The 17,222-nt window shown below is 36.9% G+C and overlaps 1 protein-coding gene across 2 annotated transcripts in view; it reads left to right on the top strand.

Moving 5' to 3' along the window:
• Positions 1 to 17,222, top strand: part of VPS50 (VPS50 subunit of EARP/GARPII complex) — a 142,189-nt gene that overhangs the window by 116,165 nt on the left and 8,802 nt on the right. Inside the window, exons 21-25 of one of the 2 annotated variants that reach the window (XM_079931759.1) lie at positions 229 to 350; positions 8,418 to 8,498; positions 14,258 to 14,406; positions 15,452 to 15,548; positions 16,574 to 16,732. In XM_079931759.1, the coding sequence (XP_079787885.1) occupies positions 229 to 350; positions 8,418 to 8,498; positions 14,258 to 14,406; positions 15,452 to 15,548; positions 16,574 to 16,732 (608 nt within the window). Of the gene's footprint in view, positions 1 to 228; positions 351 to 8,417; positions 8,499 to 14,257; positions 14,407 to 15,451; positions 15,549 to 16,573; positions 16,733 to 17,222 lie in introns of those variants that run through there. The other variant, XR_013829809.1, reaches the window with a different exon arrangement.

Genomic DNA, 17,222 nt, shown 5'->3' with positions numbered 1-17,222 from the left:
CAGTGCCATCCAGTAGTACTTTCCAAGATGGTATAACTGTTCGTATCAGTGCTGTCCAGTACAGTAGCCACTAGCTACAAGTGACTGTTGAGTACTTGAGGCATGGCTGGTGTGACTGAGGAATGTAATATTTCATTAAAAAAATATTTTGGTAAAGTAATTTTATGGTTTCTTAATAATTATAGACTAACAGATTTTAATTTTCTATTTAATTTTTTTTCTTTTCAGGTAAATATATGCAGATGATGAACATTCTTAAACCAATTGCTTTTGATGTTATCCATTTCATGTCTCAGCTATTTGATTATTACTTGTATGCAATATATACCTTTTTTGGTCGGAATGATTCAGTAAGTCAACCTTTTGGGGGAGGAGTCTGTTTCTTTTAAAATTTATTTGTTTTTGTAAATGTAAAATTCATTCTCTCTGTATAAAATACATAAATAATATTACTTTGAAATTATCCATAAAAAATCCAACACATTATTGATATTAGCTTTTTGTGTACCCCATCACCTTATTTAAAATACATTAATTTTAAGCTTTGATATGATAAACATATTGTATGTTATTCAAATTTTTGGCAGAAAAAGTACAGCATCAGTTTCTAACCTTGACATATTTTGGTGATGAAAAATGTGCAGGTTGCCTTGTTTAAATCTGGCCCAGTGTGTAATTATTACACAGTAAATGAGACATTTTAAATATTGGCTAACAACCTTAGCAGGCACTACTACATTCAGAAGATAACGGCAAATATTTATTTAAAATAATTGAAAATCTTTGAACTGAACCTGCCACAGAATTAATTTTCCTGCACCTCCTTTTTGTGTTTCCGAAGCTCTTGTTGAGTTTATCTTTTTCTACTCCTAAGGAGAACAGCACAGTATTAAGCAGGTAACTGATCTGTTACTTGGGAATTATTATGTAGTTCACCTACATGTTTGACAGTTTTTCGTATAAAAGTATACTCATAATACTAACTTTTCACATACTATATTTTGTACCTTTTCAAAAACTTGTGAATTTTAATGGATAACTACATTCATCATATAAATGTTCATAGTCTTGCTGTGATTACAAGTATATCAAAGACATGATCTTTTAATATGGGATCTGAATTTCCTATGTTCTTAACTCTGCAAAATTAGAAAGAATACTAATATAATCAGAAACTAAGTTGCTGCAGAATTTATGTTGCTTTAAAATATGTACTAATCCATCACTCTCAATAAATAAATACTAAAGAAGAAAGACATTCTGGAGTTTTAGCCAATTGTCAGGATCGTTTAGTCTTCTACATGAGCTTTACTCTGTCTTCTTGGACTGTGCCTCTAGACCAGTGTGGTCTAAGAGAAGTTTTGCAGTAATGGAAATATTCTATATTTGTACTGTCCAATATGGTAGCCATAAGCCATAAGTGGCTTTTGAGCACTTGAAACGTGACTGGTATGACTGGGGACTGAATTTTCAATTGTACTTGATTTTAGTTAGTTTATCTTGAACTATAAATAGCCACACATGACTTGTGACTATCATATTAGTTAAAACAGTTCTGAACCACAGTTTTGATAAGATGTGTTCAAGTAGAGTCCGTCAGAAACTTTTGGAACTGAGTGCTTTTGGATGTGACTTTCTAGCTGATTAGATACTGGCACAGATTTGTTTACAGTGGGGTTCACTAGAAGCTGATGAAAGTTAGCCAAGTGCAGGTAGGTGCTCACTGTAAAGTATGCTGCATATTTTATTTAAAATCTGTTACGTTTTAAAGAAAACATTACTCTGATATTTTATATTAAAAGCATTTTTAATCCTGTAAGACTCAGTAAAAGCCATTCCACTGTATTCAAACAATATTGTTAATTATAAGGGTTTCTTTCTATATGGATGTTCACCCATATGCTGTATTAGAAACAGTGTGTATTCTATGAACCAGAACAAAATGTGCGTATGAGCGAGTTTGTATGAGTGAATACTGCATTTACTCTACCTCTTACTTGCACTTTTTAACATGGCTACTGCTGCTTCCTTCCCAGAAGAGAGAGAATTGTATGAGTGAATTTAAATGGTTGCTGCTCATGGAAGAATAAGCATCTCATTGTGTCCTGGGGGTTCTAGAAAGTCATTGTCTGGAAGGGGGGACACAGTGTATGCGTTAGGTTAAGGGATTTTTTTCTGTTCATACTAATTACTCCTGAAGCTCCTACTCTTCACTGAACTGGTTATAGCCTACTACATCATGTTGTAGTATATATCTAATCCATTTGATTCTATTATAATAATGGTACTCATAGTATTGCTTTGTCTTGCCTTGCCTCAAGCCTTCTGTTGTTCAACTCCTGAGTTATGTTTTCTTTGGTCCTTCCTGTTCATTCTTTTGTGAAGACCATTCTGTAGCTTACTTTAATGCAGTAGTAAGCACATAGTAGATTCTTAGGAGATATGGATTGATATCCTAATTATTTCTTTTTTCAATAATTTTATTTATTTGGCTGCGTTGGGTCTTTGTTGCTGCACGCGGGCTTTCTCTAGTTGTGGCAAGTAGGGGCTAGTCTTCATTGCGGTGCGCGGGTTTCTCATTGCGGTGGCTTCTCTTGTTGCGGAGCATGGGCTCTAGGCACATGGGCTTCCGTAGTTGCAGCATGTGGGCTCAGTAGTTTTGGCACTCGGGCCCTAGAGCTCGTGGTTTTCCGTAGTTGCGGCGCATGGGCTCAGTAGTTGCGGCAAGCGGGCTTCCTTTGCAGTGGCTTCTCTTGTTGTGGAGTATGGGCTCTAGGTGTGCAGGCTTCAGTAGTTGTGGCACACTGGCTCAGTAGTTGTGGCTCACGGGCTCTGGAGCGCAGGCTCAGTAGTTGTGGCGCACGGGCTTAGTTGCTCTGTGGCATGTGGGATCTTTCCGGACCAGGGCTTGAACCCATGTCCCCGGCGTTGGCAGGCGGATTCTTAACCACTGCACCACCAGGGAAGTCCTATATCCTAATTATTTCTTATCCAAGTAAATCTTATGAGGGTTATTACTTGACAACGGTTTGTGAGCCTCATTTAAAGTTAACTTTCATGAATGGAACTGTTTTTTTGTAGAGAGTCTGATTCAAAATCTAAACTTTTAAGAATGAATTAACTTCCATTTCTGGGTATGAGGGACTGAGACCTTATTAGATGATATTTCCTGCAGAAAACAATGATAAAACATGGATGTTTTATAAAACAAAAGGCAACTTCTTGAAGATGCTGGAGAGTGAACAGAAGCATATAGACTCTGGTGGGATTTCACGCTAGCGGTTGGGGAAAGGGAAACTATAAAAAGAAATTCTGGGCTTCCCTGGTGGCGCAGTGGTTGAGAGTCCGCCTGCCAATGCAGGGGCCACAGGTTCGAGCCCTCCGGGAAGATCCCACATGCCGTGGAGCAACTAAGCCCATGCACCACAACTACTGAGCCCTTGTGCCACAACTACTGAAGCCCATGCTCTGAGAGCCTGTGCTCTGCAACAAGGGAAGCCACCACAATGAGAAGCCCGTGCACCACAACGAAGAATAGCCCCCGCTCGCCTGAACTAGAGAAAGCCCGGGCAGAGCAATGAAGACCCAACACAGCCAAAAATAAATAAATTAATTAATTAATCAAAAAAAAAAATTCCATCTCCGTGGCCTTTAGCCCAGGACTAAGTGCAGTCCCTGAGGCACATAACTGGAGACACGCATAAGGAAACCTATAGTCTTTATGGATTGGGGAATCAGAAAAGTGAAGCCAGGAAACTGGGAACACTGAAAAGAGTACGGAGAAGTTCAGATGGGGAAGAGTCAGAGGAGGGATCCCCAATTTCTGTCTACCCACATCTCTGACTAACCGATGAACCACGTTTGTGTGGAACAGACTGACTGCAGCCAGTCAAAGAAAAAAGAGCTGAATAGAGACTGAAGCTGCTACACAAGAGATAGTTTATAGTTCAAGCCTGGCCAAGAAAATTGCATACTGAAAACAAAGGAAACAGTACTTATTGGAGAAAAATAACAGAATCCGAAATCTCCAGAATCGAATGGATGATGCAATCCAATGTTACCTAAATACATAGAGCCAAAAAAGAGGAATACATCCTTCAGTAAAAAGAAAATCAATATAGTCTGAACTCAAGATGTTGGAACTAAGGGATAAAGATTTTAAATGGACCATTTTAACTATCTTCAGTAAAGTAAAACAAAACATGTTTTAAATGCATGAACATCTCAGTAGAGAAATAAGAAGTTCTAGTAGAAACAGTAGGAAGAAAACCAAAGAGAAATCCTAGAACTGAAAATTCAGTTCCAGCAATTAAAAAAAATTACTGAATGTACTTAGCCAAATGGACATGACAGAGGAAAGAATTTGTGAAGTTGAAAATAAATCAATAGAAATTATTCAAAATGAAGAACATAGAGAAAAAAGATTGAAAAACACAGATGATCAAAACCTTAGGGACGTGCTAAGTTATATCAAATGGTCAAACATACATTTAATTGGAATACCAGGTGGAGATGAGAAGAGGGAATGAGGTAGAAAAAATATTTGAAGAAACACTGTCCAAAAACTGCAGATACAAGATGCTAAATGAACAGCAAACAGAATAAACACAAAGAAAAGTCTAGTGGGGTACCTCATGAGGAAATTGTCTCTTGAAAACTTTAATAGACTTATGACATAAAAAGGACCAATAATCTGATTAACAGCTGACTTCTCACGAGAAACTGTGGAGACTAGAAGAGAGTTAAACAACACCTTTCAGACACCGAAAGAAAAGAAAAAATGTCTGCCCAGAATTTTATAGCCACCAAAAATACTATTCAAGCATGAATATGAAATTAAAACATTTTCAGATAAAAAGAAAAAAAAGCACTAAGAGAAGTTGTCACCAACAGACATGTAATACAAGAAATGTTGAAGGAAGTTTTCCAGAGTGAAGGAAAATGATACCAGATGAAAACATCAATCCTCAGAAAGTATGAAAGCATTGGTAATGGAAACTACTTGGGGAAATGCAAAAGATTGTTGTTGTTTTCTTTTTCCACTTAATTTCTTTTTAAACCATATAGCTGTTTAAACCTGAAAGTATAACATTCTTTTCTGGAGTTCATAATATATGTAAATGTATTACGTATAACAACTATACCATGGTATGTGGAGGGATGTGGACCTATAAGATGGCAAGATTTCTATATATTATGTAAAACAGTACATTGTGAACAGTAAATGGACTGTGAAATATCGAGAATGTATATTATGATCCATAGAAGAATAATGAAAAATAATACAAAGCACTTTAACTTTTGCCTACAGGAAAATTAAAGTAGGATTCTAATAAAAGAAAAAATCATATAATTAGAAAAAGCAGGAAAGGAGGAACCAAGGAACAAAAAAGAAAACATGTAATGGTAGATGTAAACCCAGCCACAGTAAATGTTCCTGGACTAAATACTCATATTAAAAGGTAGAGATTGTCAGAGTGGATTAAAAACAAAGCCCATGCTTAATAACAAAAAACATAGATTGAAAGCAAATGGATTGAAAAGATATGCCATGCAAACAGTAAGCATAAGGTGGCTGCAGTGGCTATAATATGAGATAAAATAAGTTTGAAAACAATGTATTACTGGAGATAAAGGGATTTCTAATGATGTAAGGATCAATTCATTTGGAAGACATAATGATCATAAATGCATATGTGCCTAGTAACAGAGCTTCAAAATAGATGAAGCAATAATTGACAGAATTCAAGAGGAAATGAAAAAATTCAATGACAGCTGGAGATTTTAACACTAGAGTAACTAATAGAACAAGTTAGATAGAAAATCAGCAAGTACACAGAAGATTGGAACAACTCTTTCAACCATTTTGACTGAATTGATATTTGTAGGACAATATACCTAACAATGGCAGGATATATATTCAAGTGCAGATGGTACATTTATCAGGAGAGACCATATATTCTGGGCCATTAAACATGTTGTAATGAGTTTAAAACATTGAAATCATACAGAATACATTTTCAATGTAATTATATTGGAAACCAATATCTATAAAATAGGAAAACCTAAGTGTTTGGAGATTAAACAACACACATCTAAATAAAGATTGGGTTAATGAAGAAACCACAAAAGAAGGAGGTCAATTACAAAAAAAAAATTGACCTCCAGCACAATGTAAAATAAAAGTGGTGAGAGTTGCCAACAAATACATGAAAGAGTGCTCAACATCACTAATCATTTAGTGATTGCACTGTTGGTGGGAATGTAAATTGATACAGCCACTATGGAGAACAGTATGGAGGGTCCTTAAAAAACTAAAAATAGAACTACCATAGGACCCAGCAATCCCACTACTGAGCATATACCCAGAGAAAACTAAAATTCAAAAAGAGTCATGTACCATAATGTTCATTGCAGCTCTGTTTACAATAGCCAGGACATGGAAGCAACCTAAGTGTCCATCAGCAGATGAATGGATAAAGAAGATGTGGCACATATATACAATGGAATATTACTCAGCCATAAAAAGAATCAAAATTGAGTTATTTGTAGTGAGGTGGATGGACCTAGAGTCTGTCATACGGAGTGAAGTAAGTCAGAAAGCGAAAAACAAATACCGTATGCTAACACATATATATGGAATCTAAAAAAAAAAAAAAAGGTTCCGAAGAACCTAGGGGCAGATCAGGAATAAAGACGCAGACATGGAGAATGGACTTGAGGACACGGGGACGGGGAAGGGTAAGCTGGGACAAAGTGAGAGAGTGGCATGGGCTTATATGTACTACCAAACGTAAGATAGATAGCTAGTGGGAAGCAGCCGCATAGCACAGGGAGATCAGCTCAGTACTTTGTAACCACCTAGAGGGGTGGGATAGGGAGGGTGGGAGGGAGACGCCAGAGGGAGGAGATATGGAGATATATGTATATGTATAGCTGATTCACTTTGTTATGCAGCAGAAACTAACACACCATTGTAAAGCAATTATACTCCAATAGAGATGTTATAAAAAAAATGATTTGAAATCAAAGGTTTTACCTCTCAAGAAAAAGTGGTGAGAGTTGACATCCTCATCTTGTTCCCTCCACTTTCATCTATCCTGGATAGGAAGCATTGAACCTTTCACCATTGAGTATGATGCTAGCTATTTTATAGATGCCTGTAGTCATGTTGAAGAAACTCTCCTCTGTTACTGAATTTTTCTAAATTTTTATCATGAAAGGATAAATTTAGTCAAATGCCTTTTTCTGAATCTATTTAAACAATCATAACTTTCTTTCCTAAAGAAATATATTAATATGGTGAAATACACTGGTTAACTTCAAAGTAGGATTTTTGGCTGTTAAACTAGTCTTGCATTCCCAAGACAAATACCACTTGGTCATGAATCAGTTTGCTAATATTTTAAGGATTTAAAAAAATTGTGTCCATAAAGTTTAGGAGTCTGTAGTTACGTTTTCTGTGGTATCTTTCTTTCTTTTTTTTTTTTTTTTTGTGGTACACGGGCCTCTCACTGTTGTGACCTCTCCCGTTGCGGAGCACAGGCTCCGGACGCGCAGGCTCAGCGGCCATGGCTCACGGGCCCAGCCGCTCCGCGGCATGTGGGATCTTCCTGGACTGGGCACGAACACGCGTCCCCTGCATCAGCAGGCGGACCATCAACCACTGTGCCACTAGGGAAGCCCTCTGTGGTATCTTTGTTTGGTTTAGGAATCAGAGTAATATTAGTAAAACAATAAAACAATTGGGAAACATTCTCTTTTCTTCTACTTTCTGAGAGTCTACGTAGGACTAGTACTTTTTGAAGGTTTTTATTAAATGAAATTTAATAAGAGCTGCTAAAGTTTTCTGTTTCTTCTTAGGTCAATTTTTATAATAGCTTGTCAAGGAATTTGTCTGTTTCATCTGGTTTGGTAAATTTATTGGCATAAGATTATTCATAATATTCCCTTATTATCCTTCTGGTGTTTCAACATTAGATCTGTAGTGTTATCCATGCTCTCATTCTTGATATTGAAAGTATGTATCATCTCTGTTTTGTTTTTTCTGTATCAGTGTGGCCCTTCTTATCCTTGGGTTCTTTAAGTATCTAAAAATCTTAAGTTTTGCAATTAAAAACAATAACTTGTGGGAAATAAATTCTGGTGAACTCTCTCCTGATAAATCCATTAGATTGATAGATGTTAGTGTGACCTGTAAATGCACATGTGTAAATAGCTCTCTTGTTCCTTTGAGGGTTAAGATTTGATTTCTGTCTTTGATGTTTTGGTATTTTTAAATGCAATTTGGAAACCCTCTGAATGCTAAGTATCTGAGTGAAAACTCACCACATACTTACTTTTCACTAATTTGAAGTTACAACATTTGCAGGGTTATCTCCACAGCAGTTTAACATGCCTCTCGTTTTCTTTTTCAGTTGGAATCCACGGGACTAGGTCTTAGCAGTAGTAGACTAAGAACAACTCTAAACAGAATACAAGAAAGCCTCATTGATCTGGTAAGTAATCAATTCTTCTAGGTTATTTAAAATAGAAATTGGCGATCTAATCAACTACATGTAAGTGTATTTCTATATGTACATCGAGTTCCTGTGTCCCTAGAACATTAATGGCATGCAGTAAGTAAAATGGAGGTTTCTTATAGCCTGATGGAGAGAGAAAGCTGGTGTACACAAAAGAATATGATATTGGCTCTACATGCAGTACAAGTTCAAAGAGAAGAAAGGTTTATGTTCAAAATTACTGTGAGAGAATGACTGAAGGAGGAAGTGAGACTTATGCTAGACTTTGAAGAGTAGGCATGGGAGCAGTGGGGAAGAGGAGAAAGAAGGCATTCAATTTAAGGTTCAGAGGCTGAGCAAGGGCCTTGAGGTGGGAGCGAGCCTGGCCCAAATTTTGGCAGATTTTTGTGATGGGGCACCAGTTTATGCCAAAGAATTGTGTTGCAAAGAGTGTTTAGGATGACTTTATAAATGGCTTTAACATTTGAGAAGTTTAGGTTTAGTCGGCTATGCAGTAGGGGGTCTGGATTCTTAACTGTGTCATGTGATGAAATGCATGTTTTAAAAAGCTGGGTTAGGTAGCAAAACAGGGCTGATCCTCTATAGTGTTTAAGCCAACATAAGCAGTTAAAATAAAAAAAAATTTTCTTATGCTTGGTCTCTGTAGCCAGAGACTTTTGTCATTCAGTGCATTTCTCTGCATCTATGAATTTTCCTTTATTCTGTCACTTACCCAAATAAGCAATCACTTTCCTCTTTTCTCATAAGCTCTATATTATGAGCATACTTCTGTTATTGAAGTTTTTATAAAGCAATGTAATCATTCATTCTTTTAAGAAATACTTGTTTGGAATAATTATTATATGCCAGGCATTGTAGGCCTGGAAAGTCATCAGTGAACAAAAGAGGTAATTCCCGTCTTCTTGGAACTTGAATCTTATTGGGGCAGAGAGACAGATAAATGTATAAGAGTGTCAGATACTGATCACTGCCAAGAAGAAGATGAAGCAGAGTGATGGGACAGTGATCTTTAAGCAGATATATGAATAAAGTGAGAGAGGCGTATGCAGATATTTCAGGTGAGCACTGTTTACACAGAGGAAATAACCTGTATCCGTCTCATCCATCCCCCTTAAAATTTGGAGGTCTTTTGGCCCAGCACATTTTTTTTTTTTTAATGGTACGCGGGCCTCTCACTGTTGTGTCCTCTCCCGTTGCGCACAGGCTCAGCAGCCATGGCTCACGGGCCCAGCCGCTCTGCGGCAGGTGGGATCTTCCCGGACCAGGGCACGAACCCGTGTCCCCTGCATCGGCAGGCGGACTCTCAACCACTGCGCCACAAGGGAAGCCCCAGCACATATTTTTTTAATATATGTTCATAGTCCTAGCACTTACCTTGGCACATAGCATCTCTTCAATAAATGTTTATAGAGTAAATGAATAAACTGGAATCCTTGAGTTTGGTGTCTCCTGGATTAACCTGGCTTGTTTTCTTGTCCACTTAATCCTGATCTTTGTTTTCAGAGTCAAGGCTCCTTGTTTGACACAGCCATCTATTTCTTTTTCTTTCTTTCTTTTTTTTTTTTTTGGTCTTTGTTGTGTAAAATCCATCATTGGCTTTCAGTCCCATTGGCAGTTATCTGTTTTGATTTTGCTTCTCCTTCTTTGATACTTAGTATAACCTTGACCTGAAGATCTTGTTTTCCAGATCTTAGTCCAGTTTTTCTTGTTTCAGTTTTTCTTGTTTCTGGCTGAATGCCTCAAGATAGGTGGGCTGAAATATACCACTAGAATCATTCACTCTAGCGTTTCTCTGCCAGCTCTGCTAGTTACTAGCTTATGATTGTCAAACCACAGTTCCAGATCTGACCCTTAAGCTGTGGATTTAATGTTGCCATACAGTGTGTAATGAAATAGCATGACCCAGTAAACAATGGGACCAAACTAGCTGTTATTTAAGACAAGCTGTCACCCATCTAACGATAACAGTGTATCTGTAGCATCTGTCAGACCAGTTCTTTGTTTATTGGATAAGTTTTTTCCTGAATTGCTGTAATAGTCAATTTTAGAAATGCGTTTTTTTAAAACCAGCTACACACCCCTCCCCAATAAATTGATAGATGTGCCTGGTTTTTTCTTTGCCACCTTGTCTTTTAAAAATATCTTTTTTTTAAGACCTTATTCTTAGCATCTCTTAAATCAAAGACTGTACCTTGGATCAGAAGACTGTGTGAGCCGTTGTTCCTCTGTCAGTTTGTAAGGAGCACTGAGCTTTGACAGAGCCTCTCCACAGTCACCACTCCTCTGATGGATAAGACTCTACAACAATACAGTAGAAGTTTTTCTGAAAATTTGCAGTGTTTTATGTGTTAAGTTATTACGCATACTGATAAGCATCATTTTATTATTTTAAAAAATATATTTGTCATTTACTAGACCTTGATCTCAGGTTTTCATAAGCTGGTATATAAATTTTCTTCACTTCATTAATTTGCATCTACATTGGCAGAGAACATTAATTGGTTTCTTGCTATTCAATACATTCTTTGGCTATTAAAATAATTTATAGCCTAATTTGGAACCACTGGATGGAGGTAGTATTTTTCCTTATATTTCTCCTATGTGTTAGTTAAAACTTTAGTAAGCACTTTTTTGGTGATTTTATTTTCTCCATATATATCTTCTGAGTTTTGCTTCTCTTTAAGCTGTAAAAGGCAAAATGGAATCATCATGTTCTTTAAAATGCCACCTGAAATTGTTTATCATCTAAATTCACCGTAAACTAAGAAAATTTGTTTGACACATCAAATAAAAGTCTAAGAAAAATTGTCTAATAGTGGACAAGCAGGAAAGGAAGTTGGGGTAGGTGGTAATGGTACCAGAAATGTGAATTTTTAGTTATCTACCTGGTGATGCTAAACTGTTTAAGACCTGTGGCCAACTTTGAATCTTTGATAATAAAAATGTATTTTAAATTGATCCAGAAAAGTCCATAAATATGAATTTTCTTTGTGTTAGTTAGTACATTACTGGCAGGAAAGGCTAAAAATATAAGTTTCACTGTGAGAGTAAAGATTGATTAAAGTTTCATTTTTTTAAAGTCTTCAAAGAGTTGTGTGTCCTTTCCTTACTATACTAGTATAAGCTGAAACATGGATCCGTTTAAGAGCTTTTCCATTTAAGCGTGCAATAAGCACATACCATTTATTTATGTCAGCTTGATAGTTTGGGACTTTCTTGCTCTCTTCAAGTGTATTTCCCTAAATGGATCTGTTTTGAAGGTAGACACATTAAGATTTGTTGATGGATTATAAGAGGAGTGTGACACTGAGAAGAATCAAGGATGGCACCTGACTTCTGGAGAATGGAGGTGCCATAATGGGGATGGATAAGACTTTTAGGAGGACACACTTGAAGAGGACATCAAGAGTTCAGTTTCAGATATGTTAAATGCACTAGAGGTGAGAGAGGGTTCAGGGCAAGTATATAAATTTTGAGCTGTTGGCATGTGGATGGCATTTAAAACTGTGAGACCGGATGAAATCATGTAGGGAGTAGAATGTAAGTCAGAGAAGTCTCAGGACTGAACCCAGTGTTTAAAGATCAGGGGGAATGTTCAGAGATGGATATTCAGAGTTGGTTATTGGATTTGGCCATAAGGAGGCTGGTGGGGACCTTGCTTACTCTTTCTTTGGAGGGGAGCAGACAAAAACCTGGTTGGAATGGGCTTGAAAGAGGATAATAGGAGAGGAAGAGAAGATTCTTATCAACATCTCCATCAATGAAACTAACAGAGGGCCTGCTAATGTCAACAGGCATGCCAAGGACTTAAGGTACAAAGAGGGTGAAATTGGTCCCTACCCACCAAGAACTCACAATGAGGTAGGAGAGTTAGAAAACAACAACTGATAAAGTATGCAGTATGCCACATAACAGGTATATGTATAGGCAATATTAACACAAGTAAGATAGTTATTTTTCTTGGGAGACTGAGAAAGTTATAGAAAGGAGGTGAATATGAGTTCCTACTTAAACAATGAGGTAAGAGCCAGGCAGGCAAGGAGAAGAGAGCTGGTACGACAGGAGTGTCAGTAGGACAGGTGTAGTAAGCAGCCCAGTGTGACTAGACCTTAGGGGTGTAGAGATTATCTTGAAATGAGACTGGCAAGGTAGCTGTTTGTAAAGGAGTAATATCGTGGCAACAAGTTTAGGCTTTTTTTCTGTAAGGAAGGGATCGTCAGTTGAGACTTTTAAATTACGGAGTGGTATGATCACATCTCCATTTTAGAAAGATCACCTAGGTATTACTGAAGTAATGACATGAGGAGAAACAAACAAGAGAGGTGTCTGTTTAGGCATGAGGGAGGTGCAAAGGAAGAGGGGGTGTTCAAGAATGATTCTAAGGTTCTTCACTTGGACAGTCTGGTAGATGGTGATTAAATAGCCCCCTCAGGGACTTCCCTGGTGGTCCAGTGGTTAAGATTCCACGCTCCCAATGCAGAGGGCCTGGGTTTGATCCCTGGTCAGGGAACTAGATCCCACATGCTGCAACAAAGATCCCGTGTGCTGCAACTAAGACCTGGCACAGCCAAATAAATAAATAAATCTTAAAAGTAATAATAATAAAAGTATTAAATAGCCACCAGAATTAAATTAAATAGCACAGGCACCCAATTGGTACCAAACCATATGTAATTTTGTGATTTGTGTGTTGTTGTTGTTGTTGTTTTTGGCAGTAGTGGGGTGATTATTTTCCTTTTTAGTAGAAGGAAATAAATAGTGGAGCTGTGACATTGATTAACTTGCGTAGTTCCCTTATCCTGATTCTCCTTAGAGAAAGCACAGTTGTTCCCAAAATAACTTTTAAATGCTAATTGAGTAATTAGAGATTGAAGAGAGACAATACCTTTAGTAGAATACAGGATATAAAAAAGAACTAAACAAGAATAAAACCATTTTCTAACTTGAAAGGTTTTATAATGTATTATTTCCATTTTGCAAAATTTATAAACCTGTTATACTCCCAGGGTCCTATGCATTTGATGTCTCTTTTATTCGTAAGGCAAATGTTAGAGATTTGTGATTATGTAATTGATTTAAAAAGTAATCCAGATTTACATTTTGTACACTTTTAGATTTGTTTGTATTCAATTTTTGTGCTGTAGTTTTCTTTGAGGATCTTATGAGGCTCATCTCACTCTGCTCTTTGGGCATCCCTTTCTTTTATTTCCATTTACCATCTTCCTTCAGGTCAGTAATCTATCCCTAGAGATATACAATACAGTTGCTTCTGTTTCAGTTTAGAACAACATTTTAGTCCTGCCTTCTTGGGATTATACCAAAGTTACCTTGATTAAGGTTTAGGTGTGAAATGGTTAATCACACCATAATTTTGGATTTTACCAGCCTGGTCCTGGAGAGGCAGTCTGTTCTTCCTCATTTACAAGTTCTTGAAGGGCATCTCACTATTGTCTCTGTGAAATATTTGTCAATTCATAAAGATTCCTTGTGTTGGCCAATTTTAGGTCATGCACAGATAATAGCATATGGAGTTGGATCATTTTCACTTAGTATAAAAAGGAAAGTTCTAGTAGTTAGAAAATGTAAAAGGAGGAAAAAAAGAACTGAAACTAAGTGTAATTAATGTATGCCTGAGAGCATTTTAATTATAGCTCCAGTTTTGTAAAATCACATGGGTTATTGCTATTAGATTTGCTATTTCAGGCTGTGTGTGTATATGTATGTTATATTTTCAGGAAGTTTCAGCTGATCCTACTGCCACGCTCACAGCAGCAGAAGAGAGAAAGGAGAAGGTACCGAGCCCTCACCTCAGTCACCTAGTGGTTTTGACATTTGGGGATACATTGTATGGGTTGGCGGAAAGAGTGGTAGCCACAGAATCCTTGTAAGTTGTTAAAAACAGTTGCTTTGCCATTAAATATTTAAGAAAGATTATAAAAGTAAGCACTGTATTCTAGCTGTATGCATTTCCCACTTCTAAATATTCCTTAAATTACTCAATATTTCTGAGAAGTATATCCTAAACTAGATTACGAATCAGTTTTTAAAATGGCATGGTTGATTTTCAGGTGTATAAATGGAAGGAGGGTAATCTTTTAAGTTTCATTCTTTAGCAGCATGATCCTTGGTTTAAGTAAGACTTTAGAAAAGCATATTATAGTATAGTACTTTATAGTTTGCCATTGAATTACAATTCTAGAGAAACTGTAGTTACATTGTCAGTTTAGTGTTAAATGTAGTCGATCCTTGACATCAGCAGGAGTGCATCCTGACCTTTATAAATCCCCAAGTTCTTTAATAAAGTGAGAGCATATAACTTCTTCCATAAAATATGGTCCAGTATAATTTAAGAGGTTTTGTATATAACAAAGAGTAGTGAAAAACAGTGTGACTACCAGCAGTCTTCAGCTGAATGATTCCGATTCATGCACGTGTATGTCTCGTGTATGCATGTGAAGTTCACGTCTGTGTCTCAGCCAAGTTCCATTTTATTTCCTGTTATGAATGTTTGGGTTATTTCTAAAAAGTGTCAGGTGTTAAATCTGTGAATTCATGGGTCTGATGTGTGTAATTACATGGGAAATCCTTCTAAAAATACTGTTGTATTCTTTCTTCAATCTTTTGTGTTATCTGTGCTCATATCTTACATGCAAAGCAGCATAACTGTACACCTTGTGGTAACCAGATTAGCTCCTTTGAAGTCATCCTTCTTTCACATCACCTCACGTTCAGTGATAACTCAGCATTAATTTTTGTGTGAATTGTAAATGAGTGTGTCAAGTGGCAATGCAAGGTAGTTGTTTAAAATGGAAAATAATTTTAATTGTTAAACTTTTGCTCAGAGATCTTAAAGATTAGTTACACAAAAAATATTGACAGGCTCTAAGTCCTGTGTTTTGTTTACATGGTGGATTATTTATTCCCTTTAGGGTATTCTTGGCTGAACAGTTTGAGTTCCTTCAGCCACATCTGGATGCTGTGATGCCTGCAGTCAAAAAACCCTTTCTTCAGCAGTTTTATTCTCAGGTCAGACATGTCTTATATATCATTTCAACTGTGAGCAGGATAGGACTGTCACATGTTATTTAGGTGTTTCGTTTTTTTTTTAAACTAGTGGTCAGTCTCTCAACCTCAGGAGAGGTGGATTAGAATATTTGTTTATTCATTCATGAATTCCTGTATTAAATAAATACTTATTGAGTACCTCTTATAACTTTTAGTCCAATAAGAGAAAGAGCCAATTAAAACTATATTACAATAAAGTATAGTTAAGGGAAAGAAACAGTGGCAGGATATTTAACCTTGACTGGAGGCGGAGAAGGGTATGGTTTGGGGGAGGTTATCTAGAACGGCTGTCTTGAGAAACTGATGTTTAAACTGGACCAGAGAGAAAGAGGGTGAGAGGAGTATATTTCGACTAAGGTAGTGGCTTATATGAAGACCTACAGATGAGAGAGCACGGTGCCTGTGAGCAGCTAAGGAAAATTCAAGTTCTCAGAGCAGGGAAGAGGGCCAGTGATGAGAAAGATGGCCGGAGTGATTAAGCAGAAGTCACATGACATACAGTGCTCCCAGCCAGGATCTGGACTTTGTTCCAAGGGTACTGGGAAGCTACTGGAAGATTTGAAAGAGGTGGTGAGTAGCATGGTGAGGTGTGTGTTTTAGAAAGCACTTTGGGGGAAGTGTGAAGAATGGACCTCAGATGACAAACCTAGAGGCAGGAGACTGGTTTGAAGACTTTTAGACTAATGTGGGTGAGAGATGATGGGATCTTGAGGTGCAAGTGGAAATGGAAATGGAGAGAAGTGAAAAAATCTATAGTTTTTTAGTTGAATTGTCAGTGGCCTCAAGTTTGTTGAATATCTCAAAATTATGTTTTGAGTAAGACCCTTCCTTGCCCACAAGTTAAAGTATTTTCATAATTTAAATCTCCAAGTGTATAGTGTTTTATTTTCAGATATGATGTGTACTAGAAACAGGAACAAAATATATTTTAGAAATTTTATACTTTTAGAAAATATTTGGTTTCATTTCTGTGAAATTTATTTCAGACCGTCTCAACAGCCAGTGAACTACGCAAACCAATTTACTGGATTGTAGCTGGTAAAGCCATTGATTATGAACAGATGCTGCTCCTAATGGCTAATGTGAAATGGGATGTAAAAGAAATTATGTCACAGCACAACATATATGTAGATGCACTGTTAAAGGCAAGTATTCTTGGAAACATCTCTGTTAAAGATCATTCTACTAAGGGAATTATTCCTGTAATTGCAATAGCTCCAAAATTCTGAGATTATAGTTTGTACCACATTCTAGCATTCTTGTGATATTAAAGTCCCTGAGTTGGATTAGGATTTCTTTCCAAATTTTGTGTTCTTTTAGACCCAAGAATACTTTGTAGATTTTTTGGTTTTGCTCAGTAATATCCCATTGTGAATTAGAGTCTGATTAGTGTGTCTTAGCTGGCTTCATATTATGTAACCTCAATGGCCATGACTGTAGTGACAAGAGGATATTTCTGTTTAATTAGAAGATATTTCTAGAGTTGTGTATATTCATTAGCAAGAGACTACACCCCTGATTATTCTAAGTTTTTTTTCCAGAAATCACGTTACTTTTGCAATGTGTCATGCAAATACCTTTGTGTTCAATGACTTAACATTTATAAGTTTTCTGGAAAGAATTGTGGTAATTTTT

Source organism: Stenella coeruleoalba (genome assembly GCF_951394435.1).
Source record: "Stenella coeruleoalba genome assembly, chromosome: 9".
Classification (NCBI taxonomy): Eukaryota; Metazoa; Chordata; class Mammalia; order Artiodactyla; family Delphinidae; genus Stenella; species Stenella coeruleoalba.
This window is presented reverse-complemented; position numbering and strand designations above follow the sequence as displayed.